Source organism: Pongo pygmaeus, chromosome 11, assembly GCF_028885625.2.
Source record: "Pongo pygmaeus isolate AG05252 chromosome 11, NHGRI_mPonPyg2-v2.0_pri, whole genome shotgun sequence".
NCBI classification, from domain to species: Eukaryota; Metazoa; Chordata; class Mammalia; order Primates; family Hominidae; genus Pongo; species Pongo pygmaeus.
Genome location: NC_072384.2, coordinates 131,649,199 through 131,667,773, shown reverse-complemented (window position 1 = coordinate 131,667,773; position 18,575 = coordinate 131,649,199). Strand labels below are relative to the sequence as shown.

Here is an 18,575-nt window from a genome sequence, read left to right as displayed (position 1 = left end):
GGCTGGAGTGCAATGGCGCGATCTCGGCTCACTGCAACCTCCGCCTCCTGGGTTCAAGCGATTCTCCTGCCTCAGTCTCCCAAGTAGCTGGGACTACAGGTGTGTGCCACCACACCCAGCTAATTTTTGTATTTTTAGTAGAGACGGGGTTTCACAATGTTAGCCAGGATTGTCTCGATCTCCTGACCTCATGATCCGCCCGCCTCGGCCTCCCAAAGTGCTGGGATTACAGATGTGAGTCACCGCGCCTGGCTCTACAGAGGCACTTCTACCAAGCCCTCACATGAAGACAGTTGTGTTCCCCAAACCCCTAGAGGAGTCACAAACAAGTGCCAACAGGTAATGAAAATGAGTAAAGCAGGCCCAGCGAAAGAAAATACAGCTCCACAGGATGGTGAATGGCAACTAACAGTGTCAAAGAGGCACTAGGGGGTGGTGGGGACTGTGATGAAGAGTGAGTTCCTGGCCAGGCGTGGTGGCTCATGCCTGTAATCTCAGCACTTTGGGAGGCTGAGGTGGGCGGATCACCTGAGGTCAGGAGTTCGAGACCAAAGCCTGGCCAACATGGTGAAACCCCGTCTCTACTAAAAACAAAAATTAGCCAGGTGTGGTGGTGGGCACCTGTAGTCCCAGCTACTCAGAAGGCTGAGGCAGGAGAATCGCTTGAACCCAGGAGGCGGAGGTTGCAGTGAGCCAAGATCACACCATTGCACTCCAGCCTGGTGACAGAGTGAGACTCCGTCTAAAAAAAAAAAAAAAAGTGAGTGCCCCATCTAAAGAGAGCAACTGCTAAAGAGAGCAACTGCTACTCAGTTCCTGCCAAGAATGCAGGGTGACTGTTGGAAGACTTATGTTTTTTCTAAGAGAAGCCAGAAATCAGAATTTCATGCAACATCTCCAGAATTTTAAATGTTGGCTACTAATTCAACATGTTTTAAAACAGAGAGGTGGTCAACATGCCACCTCTGCTCTTCAAGGAGAAGGCATTCTGTATGAGAGGACAATCCTGTCTTCCACTTGGATGTTGTATGTGTCATTGCCACAACCCCATGTGAGCCTCACGTGAACCTGTGAGATGGGCAAAAGGTAAGTAGCTTGGACACAGACATCAGGCTCCTCCCCCCGGAGGATTCTGTTCTCCCTCCTGACTGGCCCATGCCTGTGGCTTCTCCCTCTCCAGTCCATCCTACACTCTTTAGCCAGAGCGATCTTTTCGAAACTCAACTCTGATTACTTCTGCTCCTTCAAATCTTCAGTCCCCATCTTGGACTCTATTTTTTTATGTGTCTTTCTTCTGTGTTTCTGTCCATAGCCTTCTTCTCACTCCCTGCATCCCCTGTAAGAGTGAAATGCCATTCATTGGCTGCTGTGCACAAAGTGGTGGCTCATAAAATGTGTCTCTACTGCCCCGCCTTTTCTCCTGAGCACAGACTCACACACTTCCTGGGCAGCTCTGCTTGGCAGAATCATAGGCTCCTTCAACTCAGTGACCTCAAAGTGGTCCACGCTGTTGTCGTCCCACAGTTGTGTATCTCCTTCTTTGACCTCAGTGTGGGTGAAGGACATCCATCAGCCACTGCAACAGAAATCTGACTCTTCTCTTCTCCCACAACAGTCAGCACCAGATCTCCTCTTTAATCTCTCACACCGGCCTCTTCCATCCTCACTCCATTACCCAATAGTTGCCTCTCCCTCTTCTTTCCAGACCACGACAGCCTCCTACAGCCTTGACTTCCTGCTTACAGTCCCAGAAGGCTTCAGTCCACTCTTCACAGCCAGCCAGGGGCATGATCAGAACCAACAGGAGCACGACTTTCTCCTCCAGGATGGTGGGACTGTCTTCATGTGGCTGGAGTGTGGCTCTGGCATGCCACACTTCAGCCATCCTGAACCCCTGAAGCTCCCAGAGTGGCCACGTGGCCATGTACCTTTTCATTGCCGTTTGTACCTGCTCGTGTCTCTGTCGTCAAGGCTCTCTCCCCCACACTCCAGGCTAACACCACTTGTTTTGAGTCTCAGTTAGGTGGCATCTCCTCCAGGAAGCCTTTCTTGGCCCAGCCCACCATGGGTTCCCTTAAAGCATTTACCCTACCCAGCTGGCATCACATCTCCTTGCCTCAGTCCCAACTAGACAAGGAACTACTCAAGAGCAACGCCACATCTTGAGTAGTTCATCTCACTGTCCACTAGAGTAACTAGCACAGTATTGGGCACATAATAGGTGCTCAATAAATATTTCTCGGATGATCGGATGAACACCCGGTCATTTAGTTATTGCCACAGGGCTAGAACTCACACCTACGGTTCTGAAACCCCTGCCCTGTCCAAAACTCTAAAATGAGCTCTATTTTTTAGGACATAGTGAAATCACGGAAAGAATTCTTAGGATGTGCTCGGTTTAGAAACAACCTCCCTCCAAAGTTGAGCGACACAAAACTTCTCAAGGCCCAATCGACGTCAGCTGTGACCTCACACAGGTATCGGCTGGGCTGGGGGCCGTGTCAGGGTGAAGGAAATCGTGGCGGTACCTAGCCCTGGGTTAGGCGCTCTCTTTCCCGGCGAGGCCACCGTGGTTTCCGAGCTGCCCGGAGCATCTCCCCGCGGCGCCCGCTAGTGGGCGCAATGCTTCCTAGGAGGCAAGCGCTCGGGAGGAAGCTGTGACCGCCCCTAGCGCACTGACTGCACAGCTTGCAGGCATTCAAATCCCCGGGTTTTAGAAGGGCTCCGTTCTCCCGTCAAGACTCAAGCTCGAATGCCTCTTGGGCTGCACGGAGATAAGGTGGAAAGGGCAGGCCCATGGAGCCTGGGATCCCGGGAATCAAATCCCTGCTCTGCCACTTCGCAGCGCAGCGCTGTAGCCGCGGGCGTCCCCCGAGCCCAGCCTCTCCCGCCAAAGGAAAAGGGATGGCCGGATCCACCTACCTGGCAGGGCCGCCGGGACACGCAGCGCAGCGCTCAATACACCACAGATTTTACGGCTACTCGGCACGAGGCTGGTGGCTGTTTCACGTACAACACACGTGCCATACGTTTTTAGAGTAAATGCATTTATTCATGGGAGCAGAGATGCGAAACGCAGCCGGGTGACACGGGCCTCGCATGAGTGGGTGCTTGGTCAGAGGGAAACGCCTCACCAAGACCGGAATTGGTCTGGGTGGACTGAGGCACGAAAGGATCGGTAAGGAACTAGGTTCTCTTCCAAGGATGGTGTCCAGGAAGCCGCATATTTTGGGCAATTGGAAGGCTGCCCTGCACAAACCGACTGCCGGACGCTGCTGTCCTGCCCTTGCCCAAGGGTCTGGGATGACCAGCAAGCTCTGGGTGACTGGGGAGGCAACAGCCGCGGGAATCACAATGAACCCTCAAGACAGGCCTCTCACCTGTTTCCCCTGTTTTTTGTTTGTTTTGTTTTGTTTTTGATACGGAGTCTCGCTCTGTCGCCCAGGCTGGAGTGCAGTGGCGCAATCTTGGCTCACTGCAACCTCTGCCTCCCGGATTCAAGCGATTCTCTGCCTCAGCCTCCCAAGTAGCTGGCACTACAGGTGCCCGGTATCACGCCCGGCTAATTTTTGTATTTTTAGTAGAGATGGGGTTTCACCATCTTGGCCAAGCTGGTGTTGAACTCCTGACCTCAGGTGATCCACCCGTCTTGGCCTCCCAAAGTGCTGTGATTACAGGTGTGAGCCACCGCGCCAGGCCTCCCCTGTTCTTGAGGGGTGCTGTCCAATACAGTAGCCACCAGCCATAGGTGCTATTGAGCAGCTGCAATGTGGCTAGTGCAACTGAGGAAACACATTCTAAACTTTAACTTTAATTAATTGAAATTTAAAAATAGATACTAATTCCATAACTGCAAAACCTTTGAGTATATCTGAAACAATTTGAGGATGTGAATGTTTATGACTGTACATTTAATGAAATCTAAATACAGATCAAGTTTTTCTGATGAAAATGTAATATCTGAATTGGGCTTTAAGTGTAAACTCGTGGGATTCAAAGACAATATGCAAAACAGAATGCAGAATGTCTCGATAATTTACAGTTGAAATGATATTTTAGATATATTGGGCTAAATGAAATGTATGCTTAAAATTAATTTTATCTATTTCTTTTTACTTTTTTCTAATGTGGCCACCATAGAAAGCTACCTATGTGCCTGTGTTAGATTCCTCTTAGACAGGGCTGGCTTAGACCTTCTCCTGGGCCTTCTTCCTTCTGGCCTCCCATTCAGGCCTGGCCCTTTGGCTTTGCTTCAAGGTTTTCTCCACTCTTTGGAGCTGCCTTGTGCTGGGTCAGACCAGAACCGGGGGCAGAGGCTAAAGGTGAGACCCACTCCCTCCTGTCCAGGAGCAAGGGGCTGGGGGCGGGGGCTACCCTGGCAGCCAGGAGTTCTGGAGCCGGTGATATACCTGGGACAGTGGTGGTCAGGATGAGCTTAGGCTGGGGTTATGGTAATGATTCAGGACAACACCCTGCTCTGAGATATTGTTAACTGGTGAGGAAGAGGAGGAACTCAGGGCTACAAGACACAGACTAAGTTTCTGTAACCATGACTCAAAATCAGGCTTGGTCACAGGACTAAGCGAGGCACCTAATTACTCTAAGGGCAGACGAGGACAGCAGCAAGCCTTCCTTGAGGGTCTCTGAATTTCACTGGTCAAAGAACAGGCAGTCCTCAGTCTGCATTTGTGGCAGGAGTCCTGGCTGGGGCTGGGGAGCCCAGGAAGGACACCAGAGAGGGTTCTCACCCTTGCCAAAACCACAGCCCTACAGTGGCCTCAGCACCCAGCCGAGATTTGGACCTGAGCTACCCCACATCCTGGCCCCCACTACAGTGTGAACCATGGCACGTCCCAGGAGGGCCGTCTCTGCCTCCAGTCCCAATTAGGCAGCCCCAACATAAGGGACCCAGAGGGCTCTGGCTCAGACCAAAGGCATCTGAAGGGTCCATGTGGGATCCTGGCTATCCACCCTCTCCCTTGCACCTCGTTTCTTCCTGAGCTCCAAGGTTACCCAAGTGGCAGGCTGCCCAGGCCAAATTCCACGTCTATCCCAATCCTCGATCCACTAACACACAAAACCAGGTCAGAAGCGGTTATGCAGCCCTTGGGTACAAACAGCCAGCTTCCTGCACTCACTCACTGGGCTGGCTGTGTTTGCCATACAAACAGGACAAAGTCCAGGCCTCCTGACCCCAGGGAATAAAGCCTGCAGCTTCACTTTGCTACACTTTAAAGTACAGGCTGCTTTCAAGTTAACCAGGCAGTCCTTCGCCTTCTCCAGCAAGGCTGAATCCACGGTTCTCTGCTAGGGTAAGGGAGGCTCGTTCAGATCAAAGGTTTGGGGTCTCAGCTCCTGGCCCCTTTGCAGGGTTGCCTTAAGTTTTGGGTTTGACAACCCAGGGACTCTTGTGCACTAAGGTTTGGAGACAAACACTAGGAGAGGAGAAAAAGTGTGACCCAAACAGTAGAAAGGATTCTCTGAGACTCAGTTAAGGTTATTTTAGCTCTGGTTAAACATGTATGTGCGTGCTCACACGCTCACACACACACCATTGTAGCCTAAGCTGAATGCTATCTTTTCAAAAATCTGGCCATTGGCTCACGCCTGTCACCTCAGCACTTTGGGAAGCCGAGGTGGGAGGATCACTTGAGCCCAAGAGTTTGAAACCAGCCTGAGCAACATAGTGAGACCGTCTCTATAAAAATTTTAAAATCGTTTTTTAATTATATACTTATGCTTTCTGGCTACAGGTTTTTTAATCCCAGCTGGTAGGGCAGGGGAGATATCACCCAGGGCAGAGGCTGGGAGGCTTTCAGGCCACTGATTTCCACCATTTTCCAAGCTTCCCTGCTCTCCAGGGTCTCTCTGCAAGGAGCCATTACGAGAATGAAGAAGATCCATTTTGTTTTCTGTAAGATATCAACGAGGTACTTCTTGGTTTTATTAGATATGGGAATTATCAGTTCAAGTCAGAAGCGCCACAACCACTGCCCTATTAGAACGATTAGTACCCGAGAGCCCAGACTGTCACCCGGCTGGAGGCCTCTCGCCGATGGCTCCCAGGGACCACTGACCTAATCAAGGGCCTCCTCCTTCACATGCCACCCTCCACCCCAACCCCTTTATGCCTTCTTAAAGTCCTTCAGGGAGGGACCCACCATCAAGATTGTCCTTTCTGGCACCTAACTCTTCTGTCTGCTGGAAGACAGCAATGAGACTGTCCCTACAACGATGACACTTATGGTGGCCACATCTCAAAGAAGCTGAGGTGGATCTCAGCCCTGTATTGTCACTTGGGAGGCAGAACCCAAATCTTAGTAAACGAAGACTTTCTCTCTTGAACCATTCACAGGAATACTGAAGGTAATGAAAAAAATAATGTGTAAACCATCCTTTGGAGCAGAGGCTACAAACTCACATGCCTGCCTGGACCAGCACCGGGCAGGCGTCTTACATGAGTGAAGTGCAGTGGGGGATGGGAAGGGCAGGGGAGAGGGTAAAGGTGGTGGGGGTGAGCCGCAGCAGACTTGAGATGACAGCATGCCCCATCCTCCACCCAGAAAACTAGGTATTTTTTATACGTAATCTCCCAAGTTTCAAATATTGGCAATACATACAAAAGGTTAGGAAGCCTTATAACTTCTGCCCTAGGCAAATTCCAAACTTAAACAAAGCTCCCTCTCCCACTAAATACGAAAACTTTAACAAGATGATTACAAAGAAATTAATAAAGAAATAGAAAATAATAGCAGCTTCAAAAATACCAGTCTCCCTGTTTTAAAACAAAATCAATAAAATCAGTGAATCACAATTCATTGAACTCATTCTTGGCTACAAGGAAGCAGCTGGATGGATCTACTGGCAGGCAGCCCTGCAGGATTAAAATGAGGCCCACTGCCAAAAAACCCCAAATGAGATGCCGTCCTCCTCATCCTCACACCATCCTCATCAGGCAGGGAAGGAATAGGATTAGATTTCCTATTATGGAGAATAGGTTGAGGCACAGAGCAGGAAGGGCCCCTTCTTAATATCATAGAGCCCCTCTGTTGGGTCAGACCAGAACCGGGGGCAGAGGCTAAAGGTGAGACCCACTGCTGTCCAGGAGCAAGGGGCTGGGGGTAGGGGCTACCCTGGCAGCCGGGAGTTCTGGAGCCGGTGATCTAGAGCCCCCCACCAAAACAGGTTTCCCATTGCACCATTTGGCACTATCCTGGAGAGAGCTGAAATAACAAATCAAAGTTAGGCAGCACCTTGCAGGGCACTGAGCAAATAGTAGGCACTTGTGTGTCTGCTGCGTAAACTGTGCATCATGAATGAAGGGAGCTACTTCCCTCAGCTAGTGCCTCCCCTCCAGGGAAATCCAGGAGCTGCCTTTGCCATTCCGAAGACTCTGGATTTCTCCAAGGCAGGCAAAGAAGACAAGGGAGGTAATGGTGAGTTCCCTCTGTGAGTAAACACATGGATTTCCTGGCTCTAAGGGAACATCATCGATTCTGTCAGACTCACGGACACAGAGGAAGGGATTCCAGAACCTCACAGAAACAGAGAGCCCGGAGGGGCTGTGTTTGCATTGAGCTTGGGCTAGGACCTGAGAGCTAGAGCAAGTCCTATACTCAGTAGTCCAAGCCCCTAGCTTTCCTTCTGTTTGGTGCCTATAGGAATTCCCTAGCATCCTTATACCCAAAGGACTTGGCACAGAAAGTCGATGTCAACATGAGAAAGAAAGAGTCTCTTTGTTCTCACAGGCATGTGTGGCTATTTCTGTCCTGGCCCTGCAGCACACAGGCCGTCTTGGCCCTGGCCCGACAAGCCCCCAAGGCAACAGTGTAGTCTTTATTTTGGCTTGCTCTGGGAGCCAAGGTCCAGGGAAGCCTGACCCTCTCTGCTCTGGGGAACTCTGACAGGGAGAAGGCATTGGCTCAGCCAGAATGTCTCAAAGGTACTACAACTGGCATTGAATGGACCAATTCTTTGCTGTTGGAGACTGTTCTGCACATTGTGCGATGCCCACTAGATGCCAGGGGTGCCCCCACAGTCACTGTGACCCCCTCAACACACACACATTTCCAATGCTGCCTGGAGGGACAGCCTGCCCCTGGTTTAAAGCCACTGGGCTGGTGGCTCCCTCATGCATTTGTGAAACAGAAGCCCCAGAGACTGAGTGACATGTTCAAGGCCACACCTCAGCTCTGATGACTTCTGGTTCAGAGTTCTTCCCCGCTGCACTCTCAACGATGAGTGCCCATGCACGTGCCCGGAACACTGCAGACACACCGTGGGGTGCCACAGCTCTGCAGAGCCTCAAAGCAGAGAGCCATCTGTCTCAGCGGCTCAGAGAAACTGAGCCAGAGATACAAAATAACCTCCCTGTGATCAGACTCAGCAAATGCTGGGTGGGGAGTAGGTTCCCAGGGGAGACACTGTTTTAGGTCCTGCTTGTCTTAGTAAGCCCCACTATCTAGCTGGTAACCGTGAGTGCGGTAGACCTCCAGCACGCGGGGGTTTCTACAGTCTCCATGGAGACCCTGGGGGCCGGTGAGAGGGAGCCAGGCCCCAGTCTATAGGTTAGAGCCAGGGACAGCGCAAGGGTCCAGCCTTCATCTTGAGTCTCCGGTGGGCTCAGCAGGAGTGTGGATGACTCCATCACAGGCTTTTGACCCCCTTCCAAGGTCCTCACAGTCTCCATTGGGAAATACGGCTGTTAGTGCCAGCTCCTCCTCAGGTTCCTGGAAGTCTTCTGGAACACAGGAGAAGAAATCACTGAATCAGAAGAAATCACTGAATCAGAAGAAATCACTGAATCAGAAGAAATCACTGAATCAGTTGTGAGTGAGTTATCTAGGAAGGAAAAGGAGAAACTTGGCCCCAGCAAATACCTACTTAAAAAACAAAACAAAATACATATCAAAAACCTTAACAATGTACACACCCTTTGACCCACAAATTTCACTTCTAGGATTTTATCCTAAGAAAATAATTAGGAATAATTAGTGGAACTGCTGGAGCTATCTTGCTACCAGCCTAAGGATGAAACTGACACTGAAGATGGCCCAACAGAGAGAAAGAGCAAACCTGGGTGCTTGGTGGGGTCCCTGGGCCCCTGAATCAACCAACTCTGAAGCCGACTCCATCTCTGGATTGTCTTTTAGGTGAGATAATGATTTCTCTTACTGCTTGTGCTAGTGTGTGTCACGGTATCTTTACTTGCAGTTGAAAGTGTCCTGATTCAATGTCCAACAATGGGACTGGTTGAGTGAACTATGGCTCACACATATAATGGGATTCAGGCATTAAAGACAATATATAAAATTCCACAGACCTAAACACACACACACACACACACACTGCGTAGAAGTAAAATTGGGGAAATCTGAATAAGATCTGTGGATTGTGTCAGTGTCAATATCCCGTTTGTGCTATTGCACTATAGTTTTGCAAGATGTTATCATTGGGGGAAACTGGGCAAAGTATACACAGGATCTCCCTAGGTGATCTCCTTTTTTGTTTTTTGAGACGGGGTCTCACTATGTCACTCATGCTGGTCTCGAACTCCTGAGCTCAAGCTATCCCCCTGCCTCGGCCTCGCAAAGTGCAGGGATTTCTGTATGATTTCTTGCCACTGCATGTTAATCTAGAATTACCTCAAAAAAGAAAATATGTTGTTGACATATAATTATTGCTATGGAAGGCAGTTATAGTATGTTATTGATGAAGAAAGATTCCAAAACAGTTAAGTACAGTCATGTGCAACATAATGACATTTTGGTCAATTACGAACCTTAATAAGAGAGTGGTCCCATAAGAATGAAACATAGCTTGCTGGGCGCGGTGGCTCATGCCTGTAATCCCAGCATTTTGGGAGGCCGAGGCGGGTGGATCACGAGGTCAGGAGATCGAGACCATCCTGGCTAACACGGTGAAACCCCGTCTCTACTAAAGATACAAAAAATTAGCCGGGCGTGGTGGCGGGAGCCTGTAGTCCCAGCTACTCGGAAGGCTGAGGCAGAAGAATAGCATGAACCTGGGAGGCAGAGCTTGTAGTGATTCGAGACGTGCCACTGCACTGTAGCCTGGGTGACAGCACGAGACTCCGTCTCAAAAAAAAAAAAAAAAAAAAATTGAAACACAGCTAAAAAATTCCTGTCACCTAGTAACCTTGTAGTTGTCCTGATGTTGCAGTGCAATGCATTACTCACATGTTTGTGGCAATGTTGGTGGAAACAACCTACCTCGCTGCCAGTCACATAATAGGCCAAGGCTGGCGGATCACCTGAAGTCGGGAGTTCCAGACCAGCCTGGCCCACGTGGTGAAACCCCATCTCTACTAAAAACACAAAAATTAGCCAGGCATGGTGGCACACACCCGTAATGTCAGCTACTAGGGAGGCTGAGGCAGGAGATATATATATACACACACACATATATAAAGTTTATATATATACAGTTAATTGTAAAACTGCCTCAGGCAAGCCCTTCAAGAGGTATCCAGAAGAAGGCATTGTTTATCATAGGAGGTGACAGCTCCATGTGTGTTACTGTCCCTGAAGACCTTCCAGTGGGACAAGATGTGGAGGCAGAAGACAGTGATACTGATGATCCTGACCTTGTGTGTAGGTGTAGGCTAAGGCGCATGTTTATGTCTTAGTTTTTAGCAAAAAAAAAAAAAAAAAAAAAAAAAATTAAAAAAAGGAAAAAGCTTATTGAATAAGGATATAAAGAAAGAAAATATTTTTGTACATTTCTACAGTGTTTCGTGTTTTAAGCCAAGTATTACTACAAAAGAGCCAAAAAGCTTTTAATGATTTAAAAAGGTGGTTTTTGTTTGTTTGTTTGTTTTGAGACAGAGTCTCACTATGTTGTGCAGGCTGCAGCGCAATGGCAGGATTACGGATCACTGTAGCCTTGAACTCTTGGGCTTGAGCGATCCTCCTGCCTCGACCGCTGGAGTAGCAGGGTCTACAGGCACACGCCATCATGCCTGGCCAAAAAATAAAAAAGTTTATAAAGTAAAAAAGTTACAGTAAGCTAAGGTTAATTTATTATTGAAGAAAGAAATATTTTAAAATAAATGTAGTGTAGCCTAAGTGTACTGTGTTTATATAGTCAACAGTAGTGCACAGCAATGTCCTAGGTCTTCCCATTCACTCACCCTTCACTCGCTGACTTCCAGAGCAACTTCCAGCCTTGAAAACTTCATTCATGGTAAGCGTCCTATGCAGATGTACCATTTTTTGATCTTTTATAGCATATTTTTACTGCACCTTTACTATGTTTAGGTATGTTGAGACACACAGCTACTTACCGTTGTGTTACAGTTGCCCACAATATTCAGGACAGTACCCTGCTGTACAGGTTTGTAGCCTAGGAACGATAGGCTATGCTGCATAGCATAGGCATTTAGTAGGTTATACCACCCAGGTTTGTAAGTACACTCTATCGTGTTCACACAACAAAAATCCCCTAAAGATGTATTTTTCAGAATGTATATCCTTGTCATTAAGCAACTCATGATTGTATAAATGCATGTAATTATGATATCCTATATTTATCATATACTATCAATGTGTGTACATAGTCCATAAATGCCATTTGCATTTTAATACATTCACTTCTACATGAGATTTGTACATACCACAGAGAGAGAAATTATCCAAGATTTACGTAAAATGGTTAATGATTCTGTTGCTTCATCTTTTCTCCTTTAGTTTCCAAGTATATCCAAAATGATGATGGAGAGGTTGAAGTTAGCATTTTTGCAATTAAACATTTTAAATGTCTGCTGCATTTTGAAGATGATATAGAAGTGAGTTTATTAAATTTTAAATAGCACAAGGAGAGATAGGTAAATAGAATGGTGTGCCCCAAAATATAATTGTAGTTATCTCTGAATGATGGAATTAAGTGAATGATGTTTCACATTTGTTTTCTTTCTTTTTTCTTTTGGACTTTTTTTTGAGTTTTCAAACACGATAGGCAGAATTCTAAGGTAACCCCCAAGATTCTGGCCCCTTATAAAGCCCTTCCTTGAGTCTGGATGGGCTCTGTGAATGTGATAGCTTAGTCACTCTGGGGAGTAGGGTGTTTCTCTGACAAATGCAATGGCTAGTGACTCCCTTGACTCCTTAGGTTATGTGGACTTCCTCCTAGCAGACTGGAGAGGGGGGTTCTCCTGCTGGTTGAAGGAGGATCTCTTGTGAGAGGGCTTGTGAGAGTAAGGAATGGCAGGGGCCTCTTGGAGCTGAGAGCAGCCCCAGCTGACAGCCAGCAAGAAGTCAGGGACCTAATCAATGCCTTTGAAGCTGCTAAGCTTGCGATTATTTATTTATTTATTTATTTTGAGATGGAGTTTCACTCTTGTTGCCTAGGCCGGAGTGCAATGGTGCAATCTTGGCTCACTGCAACCTCCACCTCTGGGGTCTAAGCAATTCTCCTGCCTCAGCCTCCCAAGTAGCTGGGATTACAGGCATGTGCCACCACACCTGGCTAATTTTGTATTTTTAGTAGAGAGAGAGTTTCACCATGTTGGTCAGGCTGGGCTTGAACTCCTGACCTCAGGTCACCTGCCCACCTCGGCCTCCCAAAGTGCTGGGATTACAGGCATGAGCCACCACGCCTGACCTACTTGCGATCATTTTTTATGCAGCAATGAAGACTGACACATCAACTAATGGTTTTCTTTCTTAAATAAGAGACACAATGAAAGTTAATTTTGAACCACCATCCATTGTTTCTGTAACAAAGCTATACTTCTCAGTGCACTTTGGGATGGGGCTGTGTCCATTCAGCAGGCTACACCCTGCTTCCGAGCACTGTAGCCACCCCTATCCACGGCATCACTATCCGCAGTTTCAGTTACCTGAGGTACAGTCCAATAAGATATTTTCGGAGAGATACCTCATTCACATAACTTTTATTATATATTGTTAAATGTCTTAACTGTGCCTAGTTTATAAATTAAGCTTTATCATAGGTATGTATGTACAGTAAAAAACACAGCGTATACGTAGGGCTTGGTGCTACCCATGATTTTAGGCATCCACAGGTGTCTTAAAGCATCTCACGTGGATAAGGGCGGGGATCAGTGCGCTTCCTATCTCTCTAACATCAGCATTGAATGTAGGGGTGCCTTCCCCTTCCCCTTCTCCCTCACTTCCATTTAGTGGCCTGATGATTCCACCTAGGAGTGGCTCCCGGGTGAGTTTTCTCCCCTCCATTCCCACTGCCCAGGTCGGGCCCAGGCCTCCTGTTATCCCTCCTGGGACACGGCAGCCTCCTCCTAGGTGGGCTCTGCCGAGGTGTCTCCCTCTCCTAGAGTCCACCTCTCTAAACACACCCCAAACTCTCTGCTCAGAAATCGCTCATGGCACACTACCCCCGAAGGCTGCACATCTGGGACCCTGATTTGGTCCAAACTCTTCCCTTCAGCCTTGGCCCTCACTGGTTTCCTTCTGCACCTCACTCCAGGGGCCTCTCAAAGGTGGTCCCTTTTCTGAGCATGACATCATGCTGTCACTCCTTAGCTCAGTGCTCCTTTTCCAAACCTTCCCATTTCTGCCTATGAAAATCCCTCCATCCCCGGCTCAAATATCACTTGCTCTAGGATACTCCCTGGACCCTTCAGGGAGACTTGCTGTGTTTGGTCCCATGCACCCCACCATGCACCTGGGGACACCTTTGTTACAGCCCTCCCCATACTGCCTTCATTAGGTGGACACTCTTGGGGAAAGAGCCCAGCCTGACCGAGCCCATGTGCCCACTGCCTGGCATATGGGCACCTCACATTGCTCACCCCCACACCTGGCACATGGCAAGCACTCCATAGATGTTGGTCCACTCTGTCCCTAAGGTCCCCAAGTTCATGTGACCACTCCCGTAATTCCATGCACCTGGCCCTCAGGATGCAGGAGGTCGGGGAGCACTCACCCTGAGCTGGGCTTCTGCAGGCAGCAATATCCTGGTTCTTCCTCCGGCTCCAGGGACCCCAGGAAAAGCAGGCCAGCAGTCTGGGGACGCCTGGCCTCTCCCAGGCTCCTTCCACTAGGAAGAACACAAAACCTGAGTCAGAGGGTCACATGGTTCCCACTTCACAAGACTGAGAGATTTCATTCAGCAAATCAAGCGCCTCAACTGTCAACTGCCCTAGTTTCAACTGACTGATTAAAAACACAGAGTCTGATTTGCAAAAGCGGGTTTTTGTACTTTAAAAACGAACTTTAAAAATGCTTGCTTTACTTTATCTATGTTTTCTCATTTAAATCTCACAAAAGCCCTGTGATGTAAGTACCATGTTGAGGAAACTAAAGCAATGAAAATGACATGAAATTAATTACAATTACATGGCACCAAACAAAATACTCAAAGAGCTGCATGTTCCCTCTGATTTTAGTTCAAACTATTTCTTGGCAGGAATAGATATATTTTTTAGTAATCTATAAAGTCAACAGGAACTAGGTTGTTTATTTTATTTATTTATTTATTTTTTAAAGACTTCAGGCACCAAAACAAGGAAAATCGTTATTCACAATCTTTATTCAGGACCTATTTACTCTTAACCTGCACCCAAATGTAATGAGACTGTATCCTTAGTTTTTCAACCCAAAGGCAGCTGGATTAGGTACCACGAACTGGGTAAAAGGGCACTGCCAAAAGGCAAGCAACCTAGAATAAGAATGATCATCAGACGGTGAGGAAAGAAATCGGAAAACTTTAAAAAAACAGATCCAACCACTAGCGAAATCTTAGTGACATGAATCCATTTGGTGTGAGGATAATAGTTCTGCCCACTGCAAAAGCTGCAAAGAAATCAGTGGGCTATAAGTTATAATTTCACTCATGACCTTTAGTCATTTGTGAGAGGTTTAATTTTGTTCAGTATGTTTTTATAAAAGTAGGAAAGCGCTTAACATAGTAGAGAACAATTCCCTTGCAAAGTGTTAAAATCGCAGAAGTATGAGTGTTTATTTAAAAGGAAGGGAGGATTCATTCACTCTTTCTGCGTGCCAGGCAGGGTATCAGGAAATGGGACTGCAGATGGTGTTTAAACCCACAAGGGAACAAAATCATGTTCACAAGGGAACGAAATCATGTGGTAAGAGCTCAGAGAGCAAAGGGATAAAGGGTTCTGGGATTTCGCCAGTGAACTTGCAAATGGGAGCAGGGAAGGTCAAGGAAGCCTTCCTGGAGGAGGAAGTCCAGTTCTGAATGCACAAATGGGATTGGCCAAGTGAGGAGGAGGAAGGAGAAAAGGCTCTTCAGGCTGAGGCAACAGCAATGTGTCTACAAAAAGCTTAGGAGGGACAGGGTGTGGTAGTTCATGCCTGTAATCCCAGCACTTTGGGAGGCCAAAGTGGGTGGATCACTTGAGGTCAGGGGTTTGAGACTAGCCTGGTCAATATGGTGAAACCCTGTCTCTACTAAAAAAACAAAAATTAGCCGGGTGTGGTGGCAGGCGCCTGTAGTCCTAGCTATTTGGGAGGCTGAGATGGAAGAATCGCTTGAACTTGGGAGGCGGAGGTTGCAGTGAGTTGAGATCGCACCACTGCCACTCCAGCCTGGGCAACAAAATGAGACTTCATCTAAAAAAAAAAAAAGCGTGCACTCATTAGGGTATAGAAAATGTGCGTGAATTCCCTTCTTTCCCTTGGAGGCCTGGTCAGCAAAGGGGTTGAAACAAAAATCAGAACAATCACAGCCTCAACAAAAAAACGGATTGCGCCTTGAGGGAGGAGGGTTAGGGCGGGCGCACTCGCCCAGGCAGGCCAGGCTGGCAGGTGAATGTGACATTGGCAGCATCACAGGTACCAGGTCTCCTTGCTGGGACCCCCCGCCCCCCAAACAACGCCAATACTCCAGGAGACACACAATATAGCCACTCTCTTCATTATCTACTTAAGAGGAAGAGGCTGGAGGGCTTGAAGGACTGCCCAGCTGGGCAGGGAGAGAAAGCTGGGAGCTGGAGAGTGCAAAGATCTCCCGGGTTTGCCAGATGCAGCTACTCTTTTTTTTTTTTCTTTTTCTTTTTTTTTTTTAAATTATTATTATACTTTAAGTTTTAGGGTACATGTGCACAACGTGCAGGTTTGTTACATATGTATACATGTGCCATGTTGGTGTGCTGCACCCATTAACTTGTCATTTAGCATTAGGTATATCTCCTAATGCTATCCCTCCCCCCTCCCCCCACCCCACAACAGTCCCCCGTGTGTGGTGTGTGATGTTCCCCTTCCTGTGTCCATGTGTTTTCATTGTTCAATTCCCACCTATGAGTGAGAACATTCGGTGTTTGGTTTTTTGTCCTTGAGATAGCCAGATGCAGCTACTCTTAATGTGCATATTTTCATCCTAGAACACTGGAGAGTTCCCGTAAAGCCTTGCGTTCCAGGAGGAAGGCGATCCTGACCCTTTTGCTGATGGCAGCAGTCACGTGGGCTGGGAAAAGACCCTTAAATCCCTTCCACCTTTCAGGAGAATGTGGAGGGAAAAGGTGGCCTCAGCAGACCTGGGGGAGGCTGAGGGACACAGCAGTTGGGTGCACAGCCTTGGTGGGTGGCCAGAAATCAATAGAAAATGTACTCTTAGTCCCTCTCACCTCCCCACACTTCAAGTCCCGAGCACCCATTCCTTGCCCTCTTCCTAAAACCAGGCAGGGCTTCCAGGACGAGCCTCCACCGCGCTGGAGATGCCCCTCCGCCCCTCCTAGAGCTCCCGACGCATCTCTAGCTGCGCAGCGCCCTAGAATTTAGCTTCTGGCACCGCCAATCTCCTTAGCACCCATCCACCCCCTTGAAACTTTCCCATCCCAAGGCTTTCCCATTTCCTTCCCCACTCCTCTTCTCTCCCCACCCCCGTAACTCCTAGATCTCGGCCTTGCCCGATTCATCCCTTCTCTCTACCCACTCCCTCTGCCTTCTACTCGGCCCCTCAGCTTTCCCACGCCCCCTAGGCATCTCCCGTGCACTCCGTGCACTTCGGACCCTTCCGGGACAGACTCGATCCGCTACGCAGCGCCCGCTCTCCGCTAGCTGCGAGGCCTGGCTCTAGGCACCTCCCTGCTCTGAGCCTCAGTTTACCTCGGTGCTCAATGAGGGGGACTGGCCAAAGGGGTCCAACTTGGGGGACGTGCCCGAGCCACCGCCCGCCCGCGCCCGGCCGGGCCCCGCGCAGTCTCACCTGGTTGCCCGGCTCCGGCGGCTTGCAGGGCTCTGCAGGCGGCCGCCTGGACGGCCAAGCAGGAGGCCGGGAGGCCGGGGCAGTAGGCGGCCGCCTGCACTGGCCCCCCCGCCTGGCGGCCGAACACGGCGCGCAACAGCGCCTCCAGCAGCCGCAGCGCCGGCGCCACCGCGTCCTCTGGCCCGGCCTCGGCCACCAGCACCCCGACCAGCGCCGCCCCGGCCCGCCGCCGGCCGCGCACGTCCCGCAGCATCTCCCGCAGGCGGCGCCGCGGCTCCCGGGCGGCCAGCGACGACGCGCGGCACAGCACGAAGACCAGCGGCGAGCGGATGGCGCGCGCCGCCGCCGCCGCCGCCCCCGCCGCCCCAGCCGCCCTCGCCGCCCTCTGCGCCCCGCGCGCCGCCCCGGGCCCCGCGCCCTCTGCCGCCGCGCCGCCCGGCTTGCCCGCGCCTGGCTCCGGCGGGAACACCGCCCGTGCGAAGTCCCGCAGCAGCGCGCGGCTCTGCTCGCGCTCCCACAGCTCGCCCACCAGCAGCACCTGCCCGCGGCCCCCAGCCGCCTCCACCAACGCCTGGAAGGGCGGCTCGACCGGGCGGGCGGGCCGGGTCGCCAGCGCCTCCAGCTCGCGCTCCATGCTGGCCGCCGCCCGCCCTCTGCGGCCGCCGCGGCCCGGGCGCACCCGCTGCCTGCCTCTCGGGGCGGTGGCGCCCCGGCACAGAGGACACGCCCCCGAGGGCCGAGCCCAGCCCGACCCCCGGGTCCCCGGGCGGGGCCTCTGTGAGCACTCTCTCCAGGGCTCAGCCCGCATCGCGGGCCCGGGTGGGAGGAAGAGGGCTTTCTCCCCAGCCCTCCAAGGGTGGCTCCTCCCGAAGTCCCTGCGCAGACGCGGGGAAACAGAGAGTCATTCATTCATTCATTTATTCGTCCATGCCACACATACTTACTGAGCACCTACTAGGTGCAGGCGCTGGGCAGCCGAGGGTGGGAAGACAGACAATTATCCCCTCACTAGATAAGATCGTTTGGAGACCTGGAGCAGAGTCCCGCACAGTTTGGGGTTTTGCGGAGGTGGGGTGGGAGGTAGGGGGGTAGGGGGCGGAGGGCGCAGAAGTGGGTAGGAAGGTGAGATAAAAGAGAACACGCAGGGGTTATTTCTGCCACCCAGCTTTCCTTTTGGGCTTCAACATTTAGCAAAAACTGACCGAGGGTCCATTATTTCCACAAATACTTATTGTACCACCCTAGGCGCTGGGGGTGAAACCCTGACTGTTTCCGTAAAGCAGAAAGTCTAGGGGGCCAGATGCAGGACACGGATGGTGCTCTGATCTGCGTGGGGAGCAAGGGGCCAGCCAGGTCAGAAGCAGGAATGCATTTCCCTTCCTTCTAAGGGTCTAGGTCAGCCT

General features: G+C 50.1%; 1 protein-coding gene across 1 annotated transcript; it reads right to left on the bottom strand.

The window, feature by feature from the left end:
* Positions 1-5,699: 5,699 nt before the first annotated feature.
* On the bottom strand, positions 5,700-17,849 carry C11H2orf72 (chromosome 11 C2orf72 homolog). Its single transcript, XM_054477587.2, has 3 exons — positions 17,173-17,849; positions 13,927-14,040; positions 5,700-8,740 (listed from the first exon to the last, which is right to left on the bottom strand). The coding sequence occupies exons 1-3, from the start codon at positions 17,804-17,806 to the stop codon at positions 8,601-8,603; spliced, it is 888 nt and encodes a 295-aa protein (XP_054333562.1). The 5' UTR covers positions 17,807-17,849; the 3' UTR covers positions 5,700-8,600.
* Between the last annotated feature and the right edge of the window lie 726 nt (positions 17,850-18,575).

What these genes read in the sequence shown, in the direction of transcription:
- C11H2orf72 (XM_054477587.2), bottom strand. Translation starts at nt 17,806, where the DNA reads ATGGAGCGCGAGCTGGAGGCGCTGGCGACCCGGCCCGCCCGCCCGGTC. An exon ending in CGCCGGAGCCGGGCAACCAG is followed by an intron (nt 14,041 to 17,172) that starts GTGAGACTGCGC and finishes TGTTCTTCCTAG; the next exon opens with TGGAAGGAGCCTGGGAGAGG. An exon ending in CTGCAGAAGCCCAGCTCAGG is followed by an intron (nt 8,741 to 13,926) that starts GTGAGTGCTCCC and finishes CCTGTGTTCCAG; the next exon opens with AAGACTTCCAGGAACCTGAG.